The 17,189-nt window shown below is 43.1% G+C and overlaps 1 protein-coding gene across 2 annotated transcripts in view; it reads right to left on the minus strand.

Annotated features, from left to right (window-relative positions):
• Positions 1–9,710: 9,710 nt before the first annotated feature.
• Positions 9,711–17,189, minus strand: part of acot7 (acyl-CoA thioesterase 7) — a 276,045-nt gene continuing 268,566 nt past the window's right edge. For both annotated transcript variants that reach the window (XM_059952220.1, XM_059952221.1), the window contains exon 9: positions 9,711–10,022. In XM_059952220.1, coding sequence (XP_059808203.1) covers positions 9,924–10,022 — 99 coding nt within the window. In that variant the 3' untranslated portion in view covers positions 9,711–9,923. The remainder of the gene's footprint in view (positions 10,023–17,189) is intronic.

Consider the following 17,189-nt stretch of genomic DNA (forward strand, 5'->3'; position numbering starts at 1 on the left):
CATTTAGGGCAGCCATGAAGGTATCCATCTGTGGTGGTGCTCCCTCATCGTATTATTACCTCGGTTTTCACTACTGTCAGCCATGCATGTCCCGGATGCAGGTCAGGATGTCATTGCTTTTTCCGTAACAGTTTTGTTTGATCAGTCAGGATTGTTAACCCTGAGCTGAACTCCCGAACCTAGAGGACTAGTTGACCACTCTTAGTTTGGCCTCTACCCTTTGATCTGTTTGGAATAGGCGACCCTACCAAGAGCTAAAGCACAAAGCCCCGACTCCAGCCAGCATAGCTCTCCGGGTCATTGAGGCACATGAGCTTCCAAACAAAGGCAAGTTTGTGGTCCTCTTGGAGGTATTGACTGGCACAGCAATATTTTATTGAGCAAAATGTTTAGTTCCTGGCAGAACTTTAAATAATTACTTCAGTGCAGATAAGTATATTGTATTGGAAAATAAATTAAGATGCACCAGGTTGTACTTTATCGGATTATATTCAAAGCATATTTTTTACAAGTCGATTAATAAAAAATTGTTTTGCTTCAGAACCAGTGCAATCAAAAAATACTCTTTAGGACCACAAATCTTGTAAGTACATGGCTGTAGATTCTGTGCTATCTATAGGAAGCAGAGCTCAGTGTTGTTGTGGAGACCAACCCTCTGCAGCTGGAGAGCATGGTTTGACTGTGGAAACAAGATACCTGTTGCAACAAGTCACACTTATTCTGGGGGAGTCAAAGGCCTAATGCCTGTGAGTCCAAGAATACTGGAGGATGGAGGCCATAGACAGTCTGTCCTGGGGTTGGAGGGACTGCCTGAGCATGTAGGTGAGTGGGAGGGAGGAACAGGGCTTGTTTTGCTGTTGTTGTGTTCTGTTTTGTTCCGCCGAGCATTGTGGGTTGCTATGTTGGTGTCGGAACGCATGGCTACACTCACGGGCTTCCCCCAGCACATCCTTGGTTGTTAACACAAACAACAGCATTTCACTACATATTTTGATGTACATGTGATAAGATAAATCCAAATCTGAATCTGAGATAGGAACCCTTTGCCACTGGGCAAAGAGTTTCTATGGAGAAATGATCCTTATTGTAATGTGACTCAAGGTTGCTATGGAGGCCAGATTCATGTTCCAATGGGACACAGTTAAACTGAGGAGATACAATTGCTGTTGCAGTGAGGTTCAGTGTTACTGTGGAAACCAGGAGGCCCTGGAGCCATTAAGTTATATGTTTGGTGTTGCTGTGGGACCAGACCTCTGTTAAGGCAGGGCAGAGTGCTGTTGTAGAGACAATGGGACAATGGCCCCCATTGCAGCAAGGCTCAGGGTTGCTGTGCTATCACAACAGGTAGAGTGTTGCTGTAGTAACAGATACCCCTGGTTGCTGTAAGGTACAGTTTTGCCATTGAGATTCAGGGTTTCTGTTGCATGGCTCAGTTTTCTTGTAGAGACAGAAGCCATATTGATTCAGGATGTAAGCTTTCTGTGGAAGGCTTTGCTGCTGTGGAGATCAAACCCCCATTTTAACAGGGTTCTGTTACTATGGAGACCAGAACCCCTGTTGTAACAGGTCTCCTTTGCTGTGGAGACCAGAATCCCTGTTTTAAAAGGGCTCTGTTACTGTGGAGAGAAAACAACTGAAGTAAGTTTCTGCTGCTGTGATGACCAGACCCCTGTTATACCAGGGCTCAGAGTTGCTCTAGAGATTGGACCCCCTTTTGAAATTATGAAGGCTAACAAGCTATGGGGTCAGTGCAGGAAATGCCATTAAGGTAACAGAACCACCACAATCTCTTACTGAACGTCAGAGCAGGCAAGGGCTGAATGGCCTATTCAAGCTTCCTCTCAACATCATGTTCGCAATGTTGCCATGGAGACCGTACCCCTGTCGAAACAGGATTCTGTTGCTAAGGACACAGAGTTCTTGCTGTGCAGAAAGCAGGTTTCCCACAATATATACTACCAATATAAATCGAGTTAAATGATTCATTACATGGACCAAATCAGTGAGAAATTTCTTTGAAATGAACAGCTATTTCTAAAATAGCACCATTACTATTTGTCAGGATTTTATTTTTCCTATGTTTTAATTTCTTTTGTAGCAGATCCCCATCTTGGCTACATCTGTGGTACCTAATATAATTGGACTTTTCTGTTACTGAATGTCACCCCTGAGAAAGCATATTTGCAGCAATTGCCTGCAATGGCCAATAAATTATTCAGACCTCATTTAACACCACATTGAGCAAGGCCCCTCCACTAATCCCACACTGTGAAGGGTATATTATTCAAACTTTACCTAACAGCACTAAAAGAGGAGAGATGAAGGCATGATGTTTCTCATTCATATCACACTATCGAGATCTGATCGTGACAAGACCACCACAAGGTTCAGAGACAGTGGTCACCCCTGAACTATCAAGAACCAGAACCCAAAGTACACTGCAGATGCTGTGGTCAAATCAACACGTACAAACAAGCTGGCTGAACTCAGCAGGTTGGGCAGCATCCGTTGAACTGAGCAGTCAAACACCTCATATACCGTCTGGGTAGTCTCCAGCCCCTTTGGATGAACATTGAATTCTCCATCTTCCGGTAATTCCTTCCCTCTCCCTTCCCCCATCCCACTCTCACTCTGCCTTCTCTTCCAGCTGCCTATCACCTCTCTCATGATTCTGCCTTCTTCCACTACCCATAGTGCTTTCCCCTTAGATTCCTTCTCCACCTCTCCTGCCTATCGCCTCCCTGCTTCCCCTCCCCCACCCCTTGATCTTTCCTCTGATTGGCTTTTCACCTGGCACCTTCCACCCTCCCCCAACCTTCTTTATAGGGCCCCTGCCCCCTCCTTCTTCAGTCCTGACGAAAGGTCTCGGCCTGAAACATTGACTGCTCGTTTCAACTGATGCTGCCCGACCTGCTGAGTTCATCCAGCTTGTTTGTACATGTTGAAGAACCAGAACCCGGAGTGGATCACCCCAACACTGAACCGATTCCACAAACAATGGACTCACTTTTGAGGACTCTACAACCCATGTTCTCAATATTGATTACATATTTTATTATTATTATTATTATTATTTTGTATTTACACAATTTGTTGTCTTTTGCACAAGAGCTGTCTGTCCATCTTTGCCTGCATGCAGTTTCTTCATTGAATCAACTGTGTTTCTTTGTACTTACTGTGAATGCCTGCAAGAAAATGGATCTTTAACCTTGAACTTTGATGTTAATTTGGACTCCTCTATAGTTAGAACAATATTTAATCCTTACCCCAATTTTTTTGTCTGAAATATTCTGCAACTTCAAAATCATTATGAAAACTAAGACTTCATGAAGATGACACAATACCCACCATACCCTGTCATCTATCTTCATCCCCTCTTGGACTCTTGCAAACTCAGCTTCCAAGAGGACCACAACCTCATTATGGATTGGAGGCTCGCGTGCCACCATGTCCTGGAGGGCTATGCTGGCTGGAGTCAGGGCTTTATTCTTTGGCTCTTGGTAGGGTCACCCGTGGCAAACAGGCCAAAAGGTTGAGGGCCAGGCTCAGTCCTCCAAGTTCGGGAGTTCAGCTCAGGGCTAACAGTCCTGACTGGTTAAATAAAACTGGTACGGAACCAGCAATGAAAAATCCCTCTACATCTGAGCGGCCGAGGCCAGGCAGAGATGGAGGACTTTCATTGCTGCCCTAAATGCCAGCGGTGTAACAGGCAGTAAGTCAAGTTAGAGAGGGCTTTGGAGTTGGCAGGAATGGCTAGGTGAGATGTGGCTGCGATAAGCATCTCTTATCTGAGTATTTTCCACATAGACTGCTAAAACTCATTCACAAACAAGAGAAAATCTGCAGATGCTGGAAATCCAGGCAACTTTTTTCCATAGATAGTCTTAATTGTTTTTGCCTTTCATTGGATGTGTATCACCCTAACTAGTGTTTTATGCTATTGCAAACACGAGGAAATCTGCAGATGCTGGAAATTCAAGCAACACACAAAAAATGCTGGTGGAACGCAGCAGGCCAGGCAGCATCTATAGGAAGAAGCATTGCCCTGACGAAGGGTCTCTGCCCAAAACGTCGACAGTGCTTCTTCCTATAGATGCTGCCAAGCCTGCTGCGTTCCACCAGCATTTTGAGTGTGTTGCTTTATGCTATTAGCCATGTTGCTTCATGCATTTCTATCAAGGACAGAACCAAAAAAATTCATGCAGTGTATTTTACAGTTGGCAATATTTCTGAAGTTTATTAAGGACAGATACAGCCTTAGCTGGAGTGTGGGGAAAGGACTGAATACTGAATATTGAAAGGCCTAGATAGAATGATCGTGGAGAGGATGTTTCCTATAGTAGGGGAGTGTAGGACCAGAGAGCACAGCCTCAGAATACGAGGACATCCCTTTAGACCAGAGAGAAAGAGGAATTTCATTAGCCAGAGGGTGGTGGATCTTTCAAAATCATTTTCACAGAAGACTGTGGATGCCAGATCATTGGATATATTTAAAGCAAGGATTGATAGGTGCTTGATTAGTAAGGGTGTCAAAAGTTATGGAGGGAAGGCAGGAAAATGGAGTTGAGGGGGAAAATAAATCATCCATGATGGAATGGTGGAGCTGACTTGATGGGCTGAATAGCCTAATTCTACTCCAAAGTCTTACAGTCTAACTGATTCTTGAGTATATTTAATAATTTGGCTTTGACTATCTTCTTGTTAGTTGATAATTTTACAACTTCTCCAGAAAGTCATAGGGAAACAGGCTCAATTGATCTAATCCCTTTTTGCCACCTCAGGAGTGGGCCATTGCTGGGCTCCCTCTGCACAGCAAACACCCTGCCTCAGATAAGGAGACCCAAACTCCACACAATACTGAGGGTGAAGCCTCAGTGAATATACAATTGCAGGAAGACCCTACACTTGTACTCAAATCATCTCCCTATGAAGACCAACATACCCGGTGCTACAAGGTCCTGTACCTTGTTTAGCCTCCCACTGTGAAAAAAAAACAAAGTTACGAATCCCCAACACAATTCTCCTTTCATTGTGTGGAGGTGGAATGAGGCACTCACAATAAGGCATGCAAAGATATCAAAACAGGACAAACCTGCTCCAAATAGTTCGTATCATAGAACAGAGATAATATATCACAGTACAGTGCAAGCCTTTCAGCCTACAATATTGGGCTGACCCTTTAACCTGCTCCAAGATCTGAACTGTTTAAGGGGAACATGCTCACTCAGAGGGTGGTGAGAGTTCTGCACGAGCTGCCAGCGGAAGAGGTGGATGTGGGATAGATTTCTACATTAAAGAGAAGTTTGGATAAGTACGTAGATGGCAGAGGTCCAGGGCAATGGTCCAGGTGTAGATCGATGGGACTAAGAAGAATAATAGTTCAGCATGGACTAGATGGCAGAATGGCCTCTTTCTGTGCTGTAGTGCTCTATGACTCTAATATCAGTTTAATCTTACCCTCCTACATATCCCGAGGGTGTTTAGCCAGAGGGTGGGTGGTAAATCTGTGGAATTCATTGCCACAGATGACTTTGAAGGCCTAGCCATTGGGTATATTTAAAGTGAAGGTTGATAGGTTTTTGATTAGTAAGGGTATCAAAGGGTACAGGGAGAAGGCAGGAGAAGGGGGTTGAGAGGAAACAAAAATCAGCCATGATGGAATGGTGGCACAGACTCAATGGGCCGAATGGCCCACTTCTGCACCTATGTCTGTTGGACTGTGGTCTAGTTCCCCATCTTTCTGTTACTCGGGTGCATGTCTAAGAGTCTCTTAAAAGTCCCTAATCTATCTGTCTCTACCACTAGCCCTGAAGCATCTTCCATGCACCCCCCCATTCTCTCCTCCAATCACCTCAAAGTTATGCCCCCTTGTATCTGACAAATGCCGAATGCATTTTCAATCTTCAAGACGAGTGCTGCATTAAACAGACTTCAGGCCAACACTGATTAATAGGATGAATAATTCAGAGCCAGTCTGCTGACAGAGGCTGATGCTCAGTGGTGTAACAGTGTTCATCTTTTAATAGACCCATTGCCATTGAAGCAGGCGATAAGCAAATCTGTTGGATGTGACAAACAGTTCATTTCATCTGAGTGGTTTTCCAGACACTTCTCTGCGATGTCAGGTCTCCAGAACGACAGTTCCCCAGGTAGTGCATCACTTTGCAGTCTTAGTTCCTTTAATCAGTATTTTATGCAGAAACCTTGTAGTTCTCCTGGTTGAGATCTCACCTACAGACATACCGCAGAGTAAGGAGACCATTTCACCCATTGCGTGTGCTAGCTCCTTAGAGGACCAACCAATCAATTTCATTCCCCTAATCTTCCTCCACAAATTCTTCCTTTTCAAAGCAACATCAAAATCCTCTTTTAAAGATGATGTTGAATTTGGGCCCCTTCCCCATTGTTTTTAAACCGGTACAATTCAAAGCACAACAGAGGAGAAATTTCATAGGGCATAGCAGCAAAATTAAGCCATTCGGCTGATTGAGTCTGCTCCACCATTCCACCATGGCTAATTTATTATGATCTCAACCCAATTCTCCCTTCCTTCTCCCCGGAACTTTTGAAACCCTTACTTATCAAGAACCTATCAACCTTCACTTTAAATATACCGAAGACTTGGCCTCCGAGCAGTCTGTGGCAGTGAATTCCACAGATTCACCACCCTCTGGCGAAAGAAATTCCTCCTCATCTGTTTTAAATGGACGTCCTTGTATTCTGAGGCTGTGCCCTCTGGCCCTAGACCACTTTAAGAAACATCTTCTCCAAGTCTACAACACACACAAAATGCTGGTGGAACACAGCAGGCCAGGCAGCATCTACAGGGAGAAGCGCTGTCGACGTTTCGGGCCGAGACCCTTCGTCAGGACCCGGCCTGAAAATTTGACAGCGCTTCTCCCTATAGACGCTGCCTGGCCTGCTGTGTTCCACCGGCATTTTGTGTGAGTTGTTGTTTGAATTTCCAGCATCTGCAGATTCCCTCGTGTTTGTTCTCCAAGTCTACTCTATCTAGACTTTTCAATATTTGACAGATTTCAATGAGATCCCCCTCATTCTTCTAAACTCTAGTGAGTACAGGCCCAGAGCTATCAAAACTCCTCATATGTTAACCCTTTCATTTCTGTGATCATTCTAATTAAACCTCCTCTGGACCCTCTCCAATGCCAGCACATCCTTTCCCTTAAGGGGCCCAAAACCGAATAGGTTGTAGAATCAGCCCTCTCCTTTACAGACACAAAGCTTCCCACCATCGAAGACATCTTCAAATGGCAGTGCCTCAAAAAGGTGGCATCTATCATTAAGGGCCCTCTTATTACTACTATCGGGTAGGAAATACAGGAGCCTGAAGACCCACACTAAATATTTTACGAACAGCTTCTTTTCCTCTGCCATCTGAATGTTCCATGAGCCCATGAACACTACAGTGTTATTTGTCTTTCACACTATTTCTTATCTTGTATTGTAACTTACAGTATTTTTAAATGTCTTGCATTGTACTGCTGCCACAAAACAACACATTTCGTGACATACCTCATAGATATTAAACCTGATTCTGATTTTTTTGGATATCTGTATATAAGACCTTCCAACAGCCACCAGACTCTTCACTCACCCACTCAGATTAGAACCACAGAGTTATAGAACACTACAGCACAGGAACAGGCCCTTCAGCCCACCTAGTCCATGCTAAACCATTACTCTGCTCAGTCCCATTGACCTCCTTAGCTCTCCTTACCTCTGCTATCCGAGTATATATCCAAATTTCTCTTAAATGTTTAAATCGAACCCCCACCCACCACCTCCTCTGGCAGCTCATCCTGCAATCTCACTACCCTCTAAGTGAAGAAGATCCCCCTCATGTTCCCCTCAAATACTCACCCTCAACCTATGAACTCTAGTTCTCGTCTCACCCAGCCTCAGTGGAAAAAGCCTGCTTACCTTATCTATACCCCTCATAATTTCATATACCTCTATCAATTCTCCCCTCGTTCTCCAACGCTGCTTATAGTATTTTTTCTCCAGTCTTCCATTCGCTATGTAAACTTGTCAGACAGTTTTTACTTTGATTTCTTTGATTGTAGTTGAATAATTAACATTCCCTCATATCAGAGGTGACATCTTTCAGCTCTGATGAGAGAACAAACTGCCTACTCTCTCGGGCAGACGTACAAAAGCCTGGGGTGAAACACAGAGAAATTCTTCATGAATGTTTATGCCACAGCCCACATGGTTATAAACATTCTATTCATAATCACCTCGCTGTTTAATGGGGATCGCAATGCCCAAGATGAATGTTGTGTTTGGTACATTATAACAACAATCAAAATTGCTCCATTGGCTGTTAATTGTTTTGGGCTGCCCCAAGGTCATAAGATTGCAAATTCATGTCTGCCTTTTAATCAAAAATTAATCAAGATAAAAGCTTTCTTTGATTTTCATTGTCTGTGAACTTTGTGATTAAAGAATGAACCATAGAATCTCTCTCCTCACTGCTCCCATTGAGAAGGAGCTACAGGAGGTGCCACAGCAACCAATATGACCCTTCAACTATCAGGCACTTGAACCAGTGTGGATAACTTCTCTTACCTCAACTCAGAACTGACTCCACAACCTATGGACCCACTTTCTCAGTATTAGTTATTTATTATTTTTATTTACAGTCTGTCTTCTTTTTCACATTGGTTGTTTGTCAGTCTCTGTGTGTAGTTCTTCACTGATTCTATTTTATTTCTCTGTTTTATTATGAATCCTTACAAGAAAATGAATCTCAAAGCCACATTATTAGCTAAAGGTGTAGAATCTGGTGTTTTTTGCTGCTGTAGCCCAACCTCTACAAGGTTCAACATGTTGTGCATTCGGAGTTGTTATTCTGAGCATCACTGTTTAACACATGGTTATTTCAATGAATGTTGTCTTCTTGTCAGCTTCAGCTAGCCTGGCCACATTCCTCTGACCTCTCCCATTAACAAGGCACTTTGGTCCACAGAACTTCCACTCTCTGGATGTTTTATGTTTTTCATAAGCTCTCGAGAGTGTTGTGTGTGAAAATTCCAGATCAGCAGTTTCTGAATACTCAAACAACCCCATATCGAACCAACAATCACTCCATAGTCAAGATCACTTAGATCATATTCCCACCCCCCCACCTAAACAACAATTGGACCTCTTGACCATGTCTGCATGCTTTTATGCATTGAGCTGATGCCACATGATTGGCTGATTAGATATTTGCATTAAGAGCAGGTGTACCTAATAAAGTCATCACTGAGTGTACATACTTTTCAAACAAAATTAATCTTTAAGTGGATGGGCAACAGCAGCAGAAGACAATGCCAGACCATTCCTGATGAAGGGTCTTGGCCTGATGCTGTCTGACCTTCTGAGTGCCTCTAGTACTTTGTGTTTATTGCTCTGAGCTTCCAGCATCTACAGAATCTCTTGTGCTTATGATAGCAAGATAATGTGCATGTTACTCAGGATGCCAGTTCAATGCTGTGGCAGAGGTGCCATTTTATATATCATCTGAGCCAAGTCTCTTCCCAGGACAGAGCTCAGAATAGAATGTCTGGTTGAAGAATTTGGCATCAGTCATACAAATAATATGTCTTGCCTCTTATTATTAGTTCGGTACTGGTCTTGGAGAAAACTGTTTAAAAGAGAGTAAGAGGAGTGACAAAATATATTAAAATGAGAAAATGAGATAAATATTGACTTTCCATTAGCCAAAGCCTGGCAGCATTTATTCTGTAATGATACAATTCAATAATACAATACAGGCAAACACACAGAAACTTCAATGGAATGCATAGTTTTTCTTAAATACTTTGGTTAACATTTAATACTTAAATAGTTTACAAGTAATACAGTAGAGAACATGAGATGTTCTGGTCGGCTGTCTCAGGCTTTTGAAGGTTTGACCATCACTGGCACTTCATTGCTTCTGCCATTCTTTTGGCTTTGGTTTGAAGGTACCTGTTCCTTCCTTCTTCGAACCTTCTCTTTTCATCTTCTGTTTCAACCTATTAATAATTTAAAAAAAAAGAACATGGTGATAGTTGTTGTGTGCTCTAGACAGTTCTGTTGGGGGTTGAAGGTCAGGGTAGTTGGAGTTTATTGAGTGACCCGTGACACATGGTCAAATATGCTTTAATAAGATTGGGGAGCTGGCACAGATCAGTTTCAATTGAAATGCAGTCTTGTTCTCCCGTAATTAAGGAACGTGCTATGCATTGTTAGCATTCTTCTGCATTGATGATGAGTTTAATAGCACAACATGCTTTCTGAAAACTGCTCTGGGAAAGGAAACAACGCCAATTAGCACCATCATACAGCATATCTGGCTGTTCCTATGAAGCAGGAAATTACTTGAGCAGTGCCACAGGAGATCAGCGTGAGTGAGTGTGTGTGTGGACCGATGAATCAGTCACACCTCGTGGTTCACTTGTGGCTATTGCTTGGACAGAGTGCCAGCTGGGTTCCTTTGGAGAGCAATCTGACTGATGGGATGGAAGGTAATACATACAGTGGTGGATGGTGCTGATGGGAATGAGGGAGGAGTAAGTTATTTGGGTAATCTGCAGGGATTGGGATCTTTCTAAAAGACACGGATTCAATGGGTCAAAATGGTCTCCTTCTATATTGTTAAGGAACATGGATCACATAGTCTAAACTAATACCAAATGACCAGAATTAAATCATTAGGCCTATTGAGTCTTCTCCGCCACTCAATCATGGCTGATTTTTTTATGCAGGACATAATGCCGTACTAATGGAACTTGATAAGATACCTTTCCCTCATGTTCCTTCCTCCAATGTCACCTCCCTAATATTGCCCCTCATTTAATAGCCTCACTCCCTATCCCCTCCACCCACTCAAATCCCCTTCCTACCATTTACTATCCCGGCCTGCGTACCACAGGCAAGCACATTTCCAGAGCATATGAAAACATTCACAAAAACCTTTCCTCAGAGCTATGCCTTGAATGAGTAAAGGCTTTTGTGAATGTTGGTTCTGTTGCAGGATACAATCTGCTGCAATGTACCTAGAATATAACAGACCCAGGACTTCGAGCCTTTATTAACACTGAAGAATTTCTCGGCCTTGGGAGATCCATTAGTTTGTTAGCTAGCTTTGATCCATCAGCAGATCGCAAGCTCTGCTGCATGTGCATGACCATGGCATCAGGGGGATTTACAACTACAGAAAAGTTTTGTTAAAGTAAAAGAGTTCTGTACCGAACCTCTATCTTTAAAATAAATTTAATTGTGATAATTAGATTGTGAGCAATTAGAAGCCATTATTGAAGTAAGTAACTTGATTAAACTGATTAAGATGGCTGCTGAGTCATTAAGTCCATTCAAGGATGAGATAGTTCAGGGAATCAGATTTTCTGGGGAACCAGTAAGAAAATAGGCTCAGATTAATGATCAATCACAATCAATATGAACGCAGGAGGAGCCTCGGGAGGTCAAATACTTCTGCTCCCATTTCTTAGGCCACAGAGAGTGCAGATGAATAAATCCATAATATGAGCAAACAAAATCTCAGGTTATAAACAGGAGAAAGTCTGCAGATGCTGGAAATCTAAAGCAATGCACACAAAATGCTGGAGGAACTGAACAGGTCAGGCAGCATCCATAGAAATGAATAGATAATCAATGTTTCAGGCCAAGACCCTTCTTCAGGACTAAGGAAGGGCAAAGAGGAAGAAGGTTAGATAGAAAGCATTAGGTGAAGCTGGGATGGGTGGAAGGTCAAGAGTTGGGGAAGGAATCTGATCAGAGAGGAAAGTGGACTGTGGGGGAAAGGAAAGGAGGATGGGACTCAGGAGGAGGTAACAGGTAAAGGGTGAGGGTGGGGAATGGGATAGAGGGGGGAGGGAATGTGTTTACTGGAAGAAGAAATTGATATTCATGCCATTAAGGTGGAGGCTACCCAGACAGAATATAAGGTGTTACTCCTCCACCCTGAGGATGGCCTCATTTTGGCACAGGATTCAACCACGGACCAACACGTCAGAAGGGGAATGGGAATCAAAATTAAAATGTTTGACCTCCAGGAAGTCCCGCTTGTGGCAGATGGTACAGAGGTTCTCAACGAAGCAGCCCCCTCTTTACGATGGGTCTCACCAATGTAGAGGTGGTGCATCAGGAGCACAATAGCTAGCCTCAGCAGATTTGCAGGTGGAGTGTTGCCTCACCTGGAAGGATTGCCTGGAGCCCTGAAGGGAGGTGAGGGAGGATGTGTATGGGAAAGTACAGCACTCAGGCCGCTTGCAGGGTCTGCATCTTGAGGGCTAGAACTGTACAGCATAGGAATTAAATTAGACTAGACTACATTCAAAAAAATTCTGCATACTTCCAATATTCATATATTAAAGATGAAGCACCGGGGAAGATTTGTAAAATATTTACAAGGGTGATAACACACTGGGAAGTTATGTCTGTTAAGAATGACTGAACAGGCTGGAATTGTTTCCTTCGCAAAGGGAGGCCTGAGACTCTAAGGTAAGAGGCCTCTGAAGTTTATGGAAGTATTTGATAAGGCAAAGAGGTCGTCACTTGTGGGGAAATTAATACAATTAAATATAAATGCATGAGAAAGTACAGGAAAATAAATGCAGGGAGATTACTATTCCCAGGATTTCACATGAATAGGTTCAGAGTCACAGAGAGAGAGAGAGAGATAAAGAACAGCTTCGGGCCCTTTGGCCTATTAGATCTGGCCAACTGCCAAGCATCCATTTAAACTCTAATCCTACCCGGGTACCTTTTGTTCTCCCCAACCCACCCCACCATTAAGGGCAGTTTACAATGGCTAATCCTCCAACAACCTGCACATTTCTGGGATGTGACTGGAAACAGCAGCAGCTGGGGGAGGGAGGTTGGTGGGGTAACCCATGCAACCATAGGGGAGAATGTTCAAATTCACCAAAATAGCACTGGATGTCAGGACTGAGCGGACTCACTGCAACTCTGAGGCATCAGCTAGTAGAGTTAAGGGAATTGCATTTACTTGGGAATTTGTAAGGAAATATGTTGTCCACTGTCCCTGGATGGTTCTTTTTAAGGTGAGGCTGGAGAAGCATAGGAAGAAAAAAGGAATGGAAGAAGGTGCTTCGAGCTGAAGACAAAGAACAGAAGGATGTTGGTGAGCAGGCATCAGTTGGGTTGAATGATCACATTTAGGATTGAATGTGATCTTCCCTTCTGTAATCCTTGGATGATTCAAAGACCTTAGGGCACAGATATAACAGTTTAGGCAAAAGATGGTAAAAACCTGGGGAGTTTTCATTGTACAGAGAGAAATTTTGAAATTCTGGGGTGCCTCGTAGGGGTTGGCTAATCAAAATCAGCAGGGGATCAAAGGACACAAGAGAGAATGGCATTGGTTGCCTGTCTTGACCTGTTTATGTCTGCAAGAAAATGAATTTTGATATATACGTGTTGCTAGATACTGTACTTTGATTAATTTACTTTGAACTTAGGACACTAATTTTCATGTTGTGGATGAAGAGCAACGGAATAGGACAGGCCGGACACAATGGACTTTAGGAGCTGCAATAATTCCGTGATTCTATAAGGACACTGACTCAAGCTGTTGTCTTTGCTGCCATCCCAGCTATACTGTCACAAGAAAGCAGAATCCATCATCCAGGAACCCCAGCACCTAGGCCATGCTCTCTTCTCACTACTGCCATCAGGAAGAAGGTACAGGAGCCTTAGGTCCCACACCCCCAAGTTTAGGAACAGTAACTACTCTTCAACCATCAGGCTCCTGAACCAGAGTGGATAACTTCACTCATTCCAATTGTGAGCTCATTCAACAACCTATGGACTCATTTTCAAGGACTCTACAACTCACGATCTTGTATAATTTATTTATTATTGTTATTTGTTTTTTATTTGTATATGCACAGTTGGTCTTTTGCACATTGATTGTTTGTCAGTGTTTGTGTGTAGGCTTTATAGAAAACTACAGCACAGAAACAGACCCTTTGGCCAATCAAGTCCATGATGAACCATCTAAACTGCCTAGTCCCATAGACCTGCAACTGGACCATAGCCTTCCATACCCCTCCCATCCATATACCTATCCAAAATTCTCTTAAACCTTGGAATCGAGCTCAGATAAACCACTTGTGCTAGCAGCTCATTTCACACTTTCACGAACCTCTGAGTGAAGAAGCTTCTCCTTCACACTCTCCTTTCAGTTATTTATCTATTTATTTATTTAAACACAGGTAGAAATAGGCCCGTCCAGTCCTTGAGCCATGCCGTACAGCAATCCCCCAATTTAATCCTAGTCTAATCATGGGACAATTTACAATGACCAATTAACCTACCAACTGGTACATCTTTAGACTGTAATTGGAAACCAGAGCACCCGGAGGAAACCCACAAGGTCACGGGGAGAACGTACAAACTCCTTACATGCAGCAGTGGGAATTGAACCTGGGTCGCCTGTACTGCATTGTGCACTATGCTACTGTGCCGCCTTTTTTCATTGATTCTATTCTAGTTCTTTGTTCTACTGTGAATGCCAGCAAGAAAATTAATCTCAAGGTAATATGTGGTGACCTATTAATATAGTTTGACAATGAATTTACTTTTAATTTTTGAACTTTAAAATACTTGGTTTGCATGCATCCATAGAATTGGATCTGTATGCACTCAATTAATTGGAAAGTAAATTTTAATGAGCCTCAAGAGCAGAACTCAAAACCTGTGCAATGGTTGTGGCAGTGGAAAGAAACTGCAAGGTGTACTCTAGGGCATTGTGTTGGTAAGCACTCCATTTTACTGATTCTGTATAAAATAGACGCACATCTCCTGTGCAACTCTCTCTCAATGCCACCGAAGTGTACCACACTTGACATATAATAGAATGAATTTGAAGTGTCATTCCACAAGCATTATTCAACCATGTATTCATCACTGAATATAATGCAGGTGGAGTTGGGGCCAAGGTCAAGAGGCTCTTAGCCATATTATCACAGAATCAATTGGGGGCAGGAACGAAAAGCACCATTAAACATTATTAGTGATATCCACTGAGTCATGAGTTTAGCTACCAAGGATAGTACGCATTTAATACTTAAATGTCTAGCATAACAAAAGATGGTTTCAGCAGTTTTCGGATTGGAGTTCTGGAGGCAGAGCTGAAATCTCTGACAATCACCCTTCTCACTACACTCTATAACAGTGGTTAGAATATAGAACAGTACAGCACAGGAACAGACCCTTCAGCCCACAATGTTGTGCCGAACCAGCTGAAAAGCAAATCAAAAACACCCAAACACTAATCCCTCCTACCAACACAATGTCCATATCCATCTTCCTCACATTCATGTGTGATCTAAATGTCTCTTAAAAGCCTCCTCCAGTCAAGATGGCCCCCGCATACAATGATCCTTTGGTCAACATCTCCTGGATAGATCATGAAACCATATAGTTCACTTCTTTTATGCCTTTTACATTTGTTTCTCATCTTGGATGTGACTCTGGAACTGTTGGAGCCTGTGATTTGCAGTTTGGCCATCGTTTGGGTGCTCCAGTGAGAGGTTTCCGGGAGACAGAGGCCGCATGTGGGAACCTCATCGCAGACATGCTGCAAACCAACGTCTGACTTCATCTCACCTGATAAATCTTCCATTGTTTGCCCATGAAAGTGACGAGGGAGTTTGAAACGTCGAGGTGAATGAAGAGGTTTGGAAATCGTTTGGATGCTTCAGCACTCTGTAGTCCCTGAGAGGATTCTGGGACACTGAGTCAGTGCGAATGAACTTCATCGCAGGAAGCCTGTGGGAGGGGGCGCAAGAGACTCCATTTCACCAATTAAAGCTTCCATTGTTCGCTGATCAAATGCCGAGGCAGATTGAAGCATCAAGGCGAGTGTAGAGGGTGAGCACTGGCTGCCTGTCTTTTGATGACTTTGTACCAGAGAGAGAAAGCTCGGCTACTGGGCCCGGAGAATGTTCCCCAGGTTTTCTGCATTTTGGATGTGGACTTGGACGATAGCCTTTCCTTCAGTCTTATCGTATCTCATATCCTGTGTTTTTTGCCCAATCTTTTCTTTTTCTGTGCTGGGAGGACAGACTTAATGTGCTTGTTCTATTTTTGTTCATTTTTTTGTGTGGGGAAGGGGGATTTTGGGGGCTGATGATTGCTTTTCTTTCTTGGTTTGGTGGCTTCCCAGAGAAGAAGAATTTCGAGTTGTGTATTTTGATAATAAATCAACCTCTGAACCTTAACGTATTTGCCTCGACCACCCCACGCGAACAAAGTTGTTCGGCACAACTTTGTGGGCCGAAGGGCATGTATTGTGCTGTAGGTTTTCTATGTTTCTATCTTCCTTGAACCTACTCCCTGTTATTTTCAGTGCATGCCCTCTGGTATCAGACATTTCAACCCGGGACGCAGATACTCCCTATCTACTCGATCTATGCCTCTCATAATCTTGTAAGCCTCTGTCAGGGGCCAATACCATTAAGCAAGGGGCTTGTGGACCCCAGGTTGGGAACTCCGGCTTCACTGATAAACCCACAACTGTCCTCTACCCACTCTTGTTATTGGCCACTGAGGCTGACATCATTCCATACTTCTCTCTCTTAGACCTATCTTTCCAATATGTCTGCTAATTTCAAAGCCCTTTGCATAACCAGTATCAGAATTAGTTTTATTATCACTGACAATTGTGAAATTAGTTGTTTTGTTGTAGCAGTACAGTGCAATCCATAAAAACCTACTCTAAGTTACAATAAGAAATATATAAAAAAATAAGTATTGCAAAAGGAGAGCAAAATAGTAAGGTGGTGTTCGTGGGTTCACGGACTATTCAGAAATCCAAAGGCGGAGGGGAAGAAGTTGTTCCTAAAATATCGACTGTGTGTCTTCAGGCTCCTGTACCTCCTCTTTCATGACAGTAAAGAGAATAGGGCACATCCTTAATGATGGATGCCACCTTTTTAAGGCATCACATTTTGAAGATTTCCTCAAAGGTAGGGAGGCTACTGCTCATGATGAAGCTTGATTTTACAACCCTCTGCAGTTTTATCCTGATCCTCTGCATTGTCATCTGCATCCAGACCTTCTGAAGGTATTATTCACCATTGCCCCTTGACTCTGCATTGACTGGCAACTCCTGGGATGCTGCTGATACCAAACTGTATTGGTCTCTGCCGTTC

Source organism: Hypanus sabinus, chromosome 27 (genome assembly GCF_030144855.1).
Source record: "Hypanus sabinus isolate sHypSab1 chromosome 27, sHypSab1.hap1, whole genome shotgun sequence".
NCBI classification, from domain to species: domain Eukaryota; kingdom Metazoa; phylum Chordata; class Chondrichthyes; order Myliobatiformes; family Dasyatidae; genus Hypanus; species Hypanus sabinus.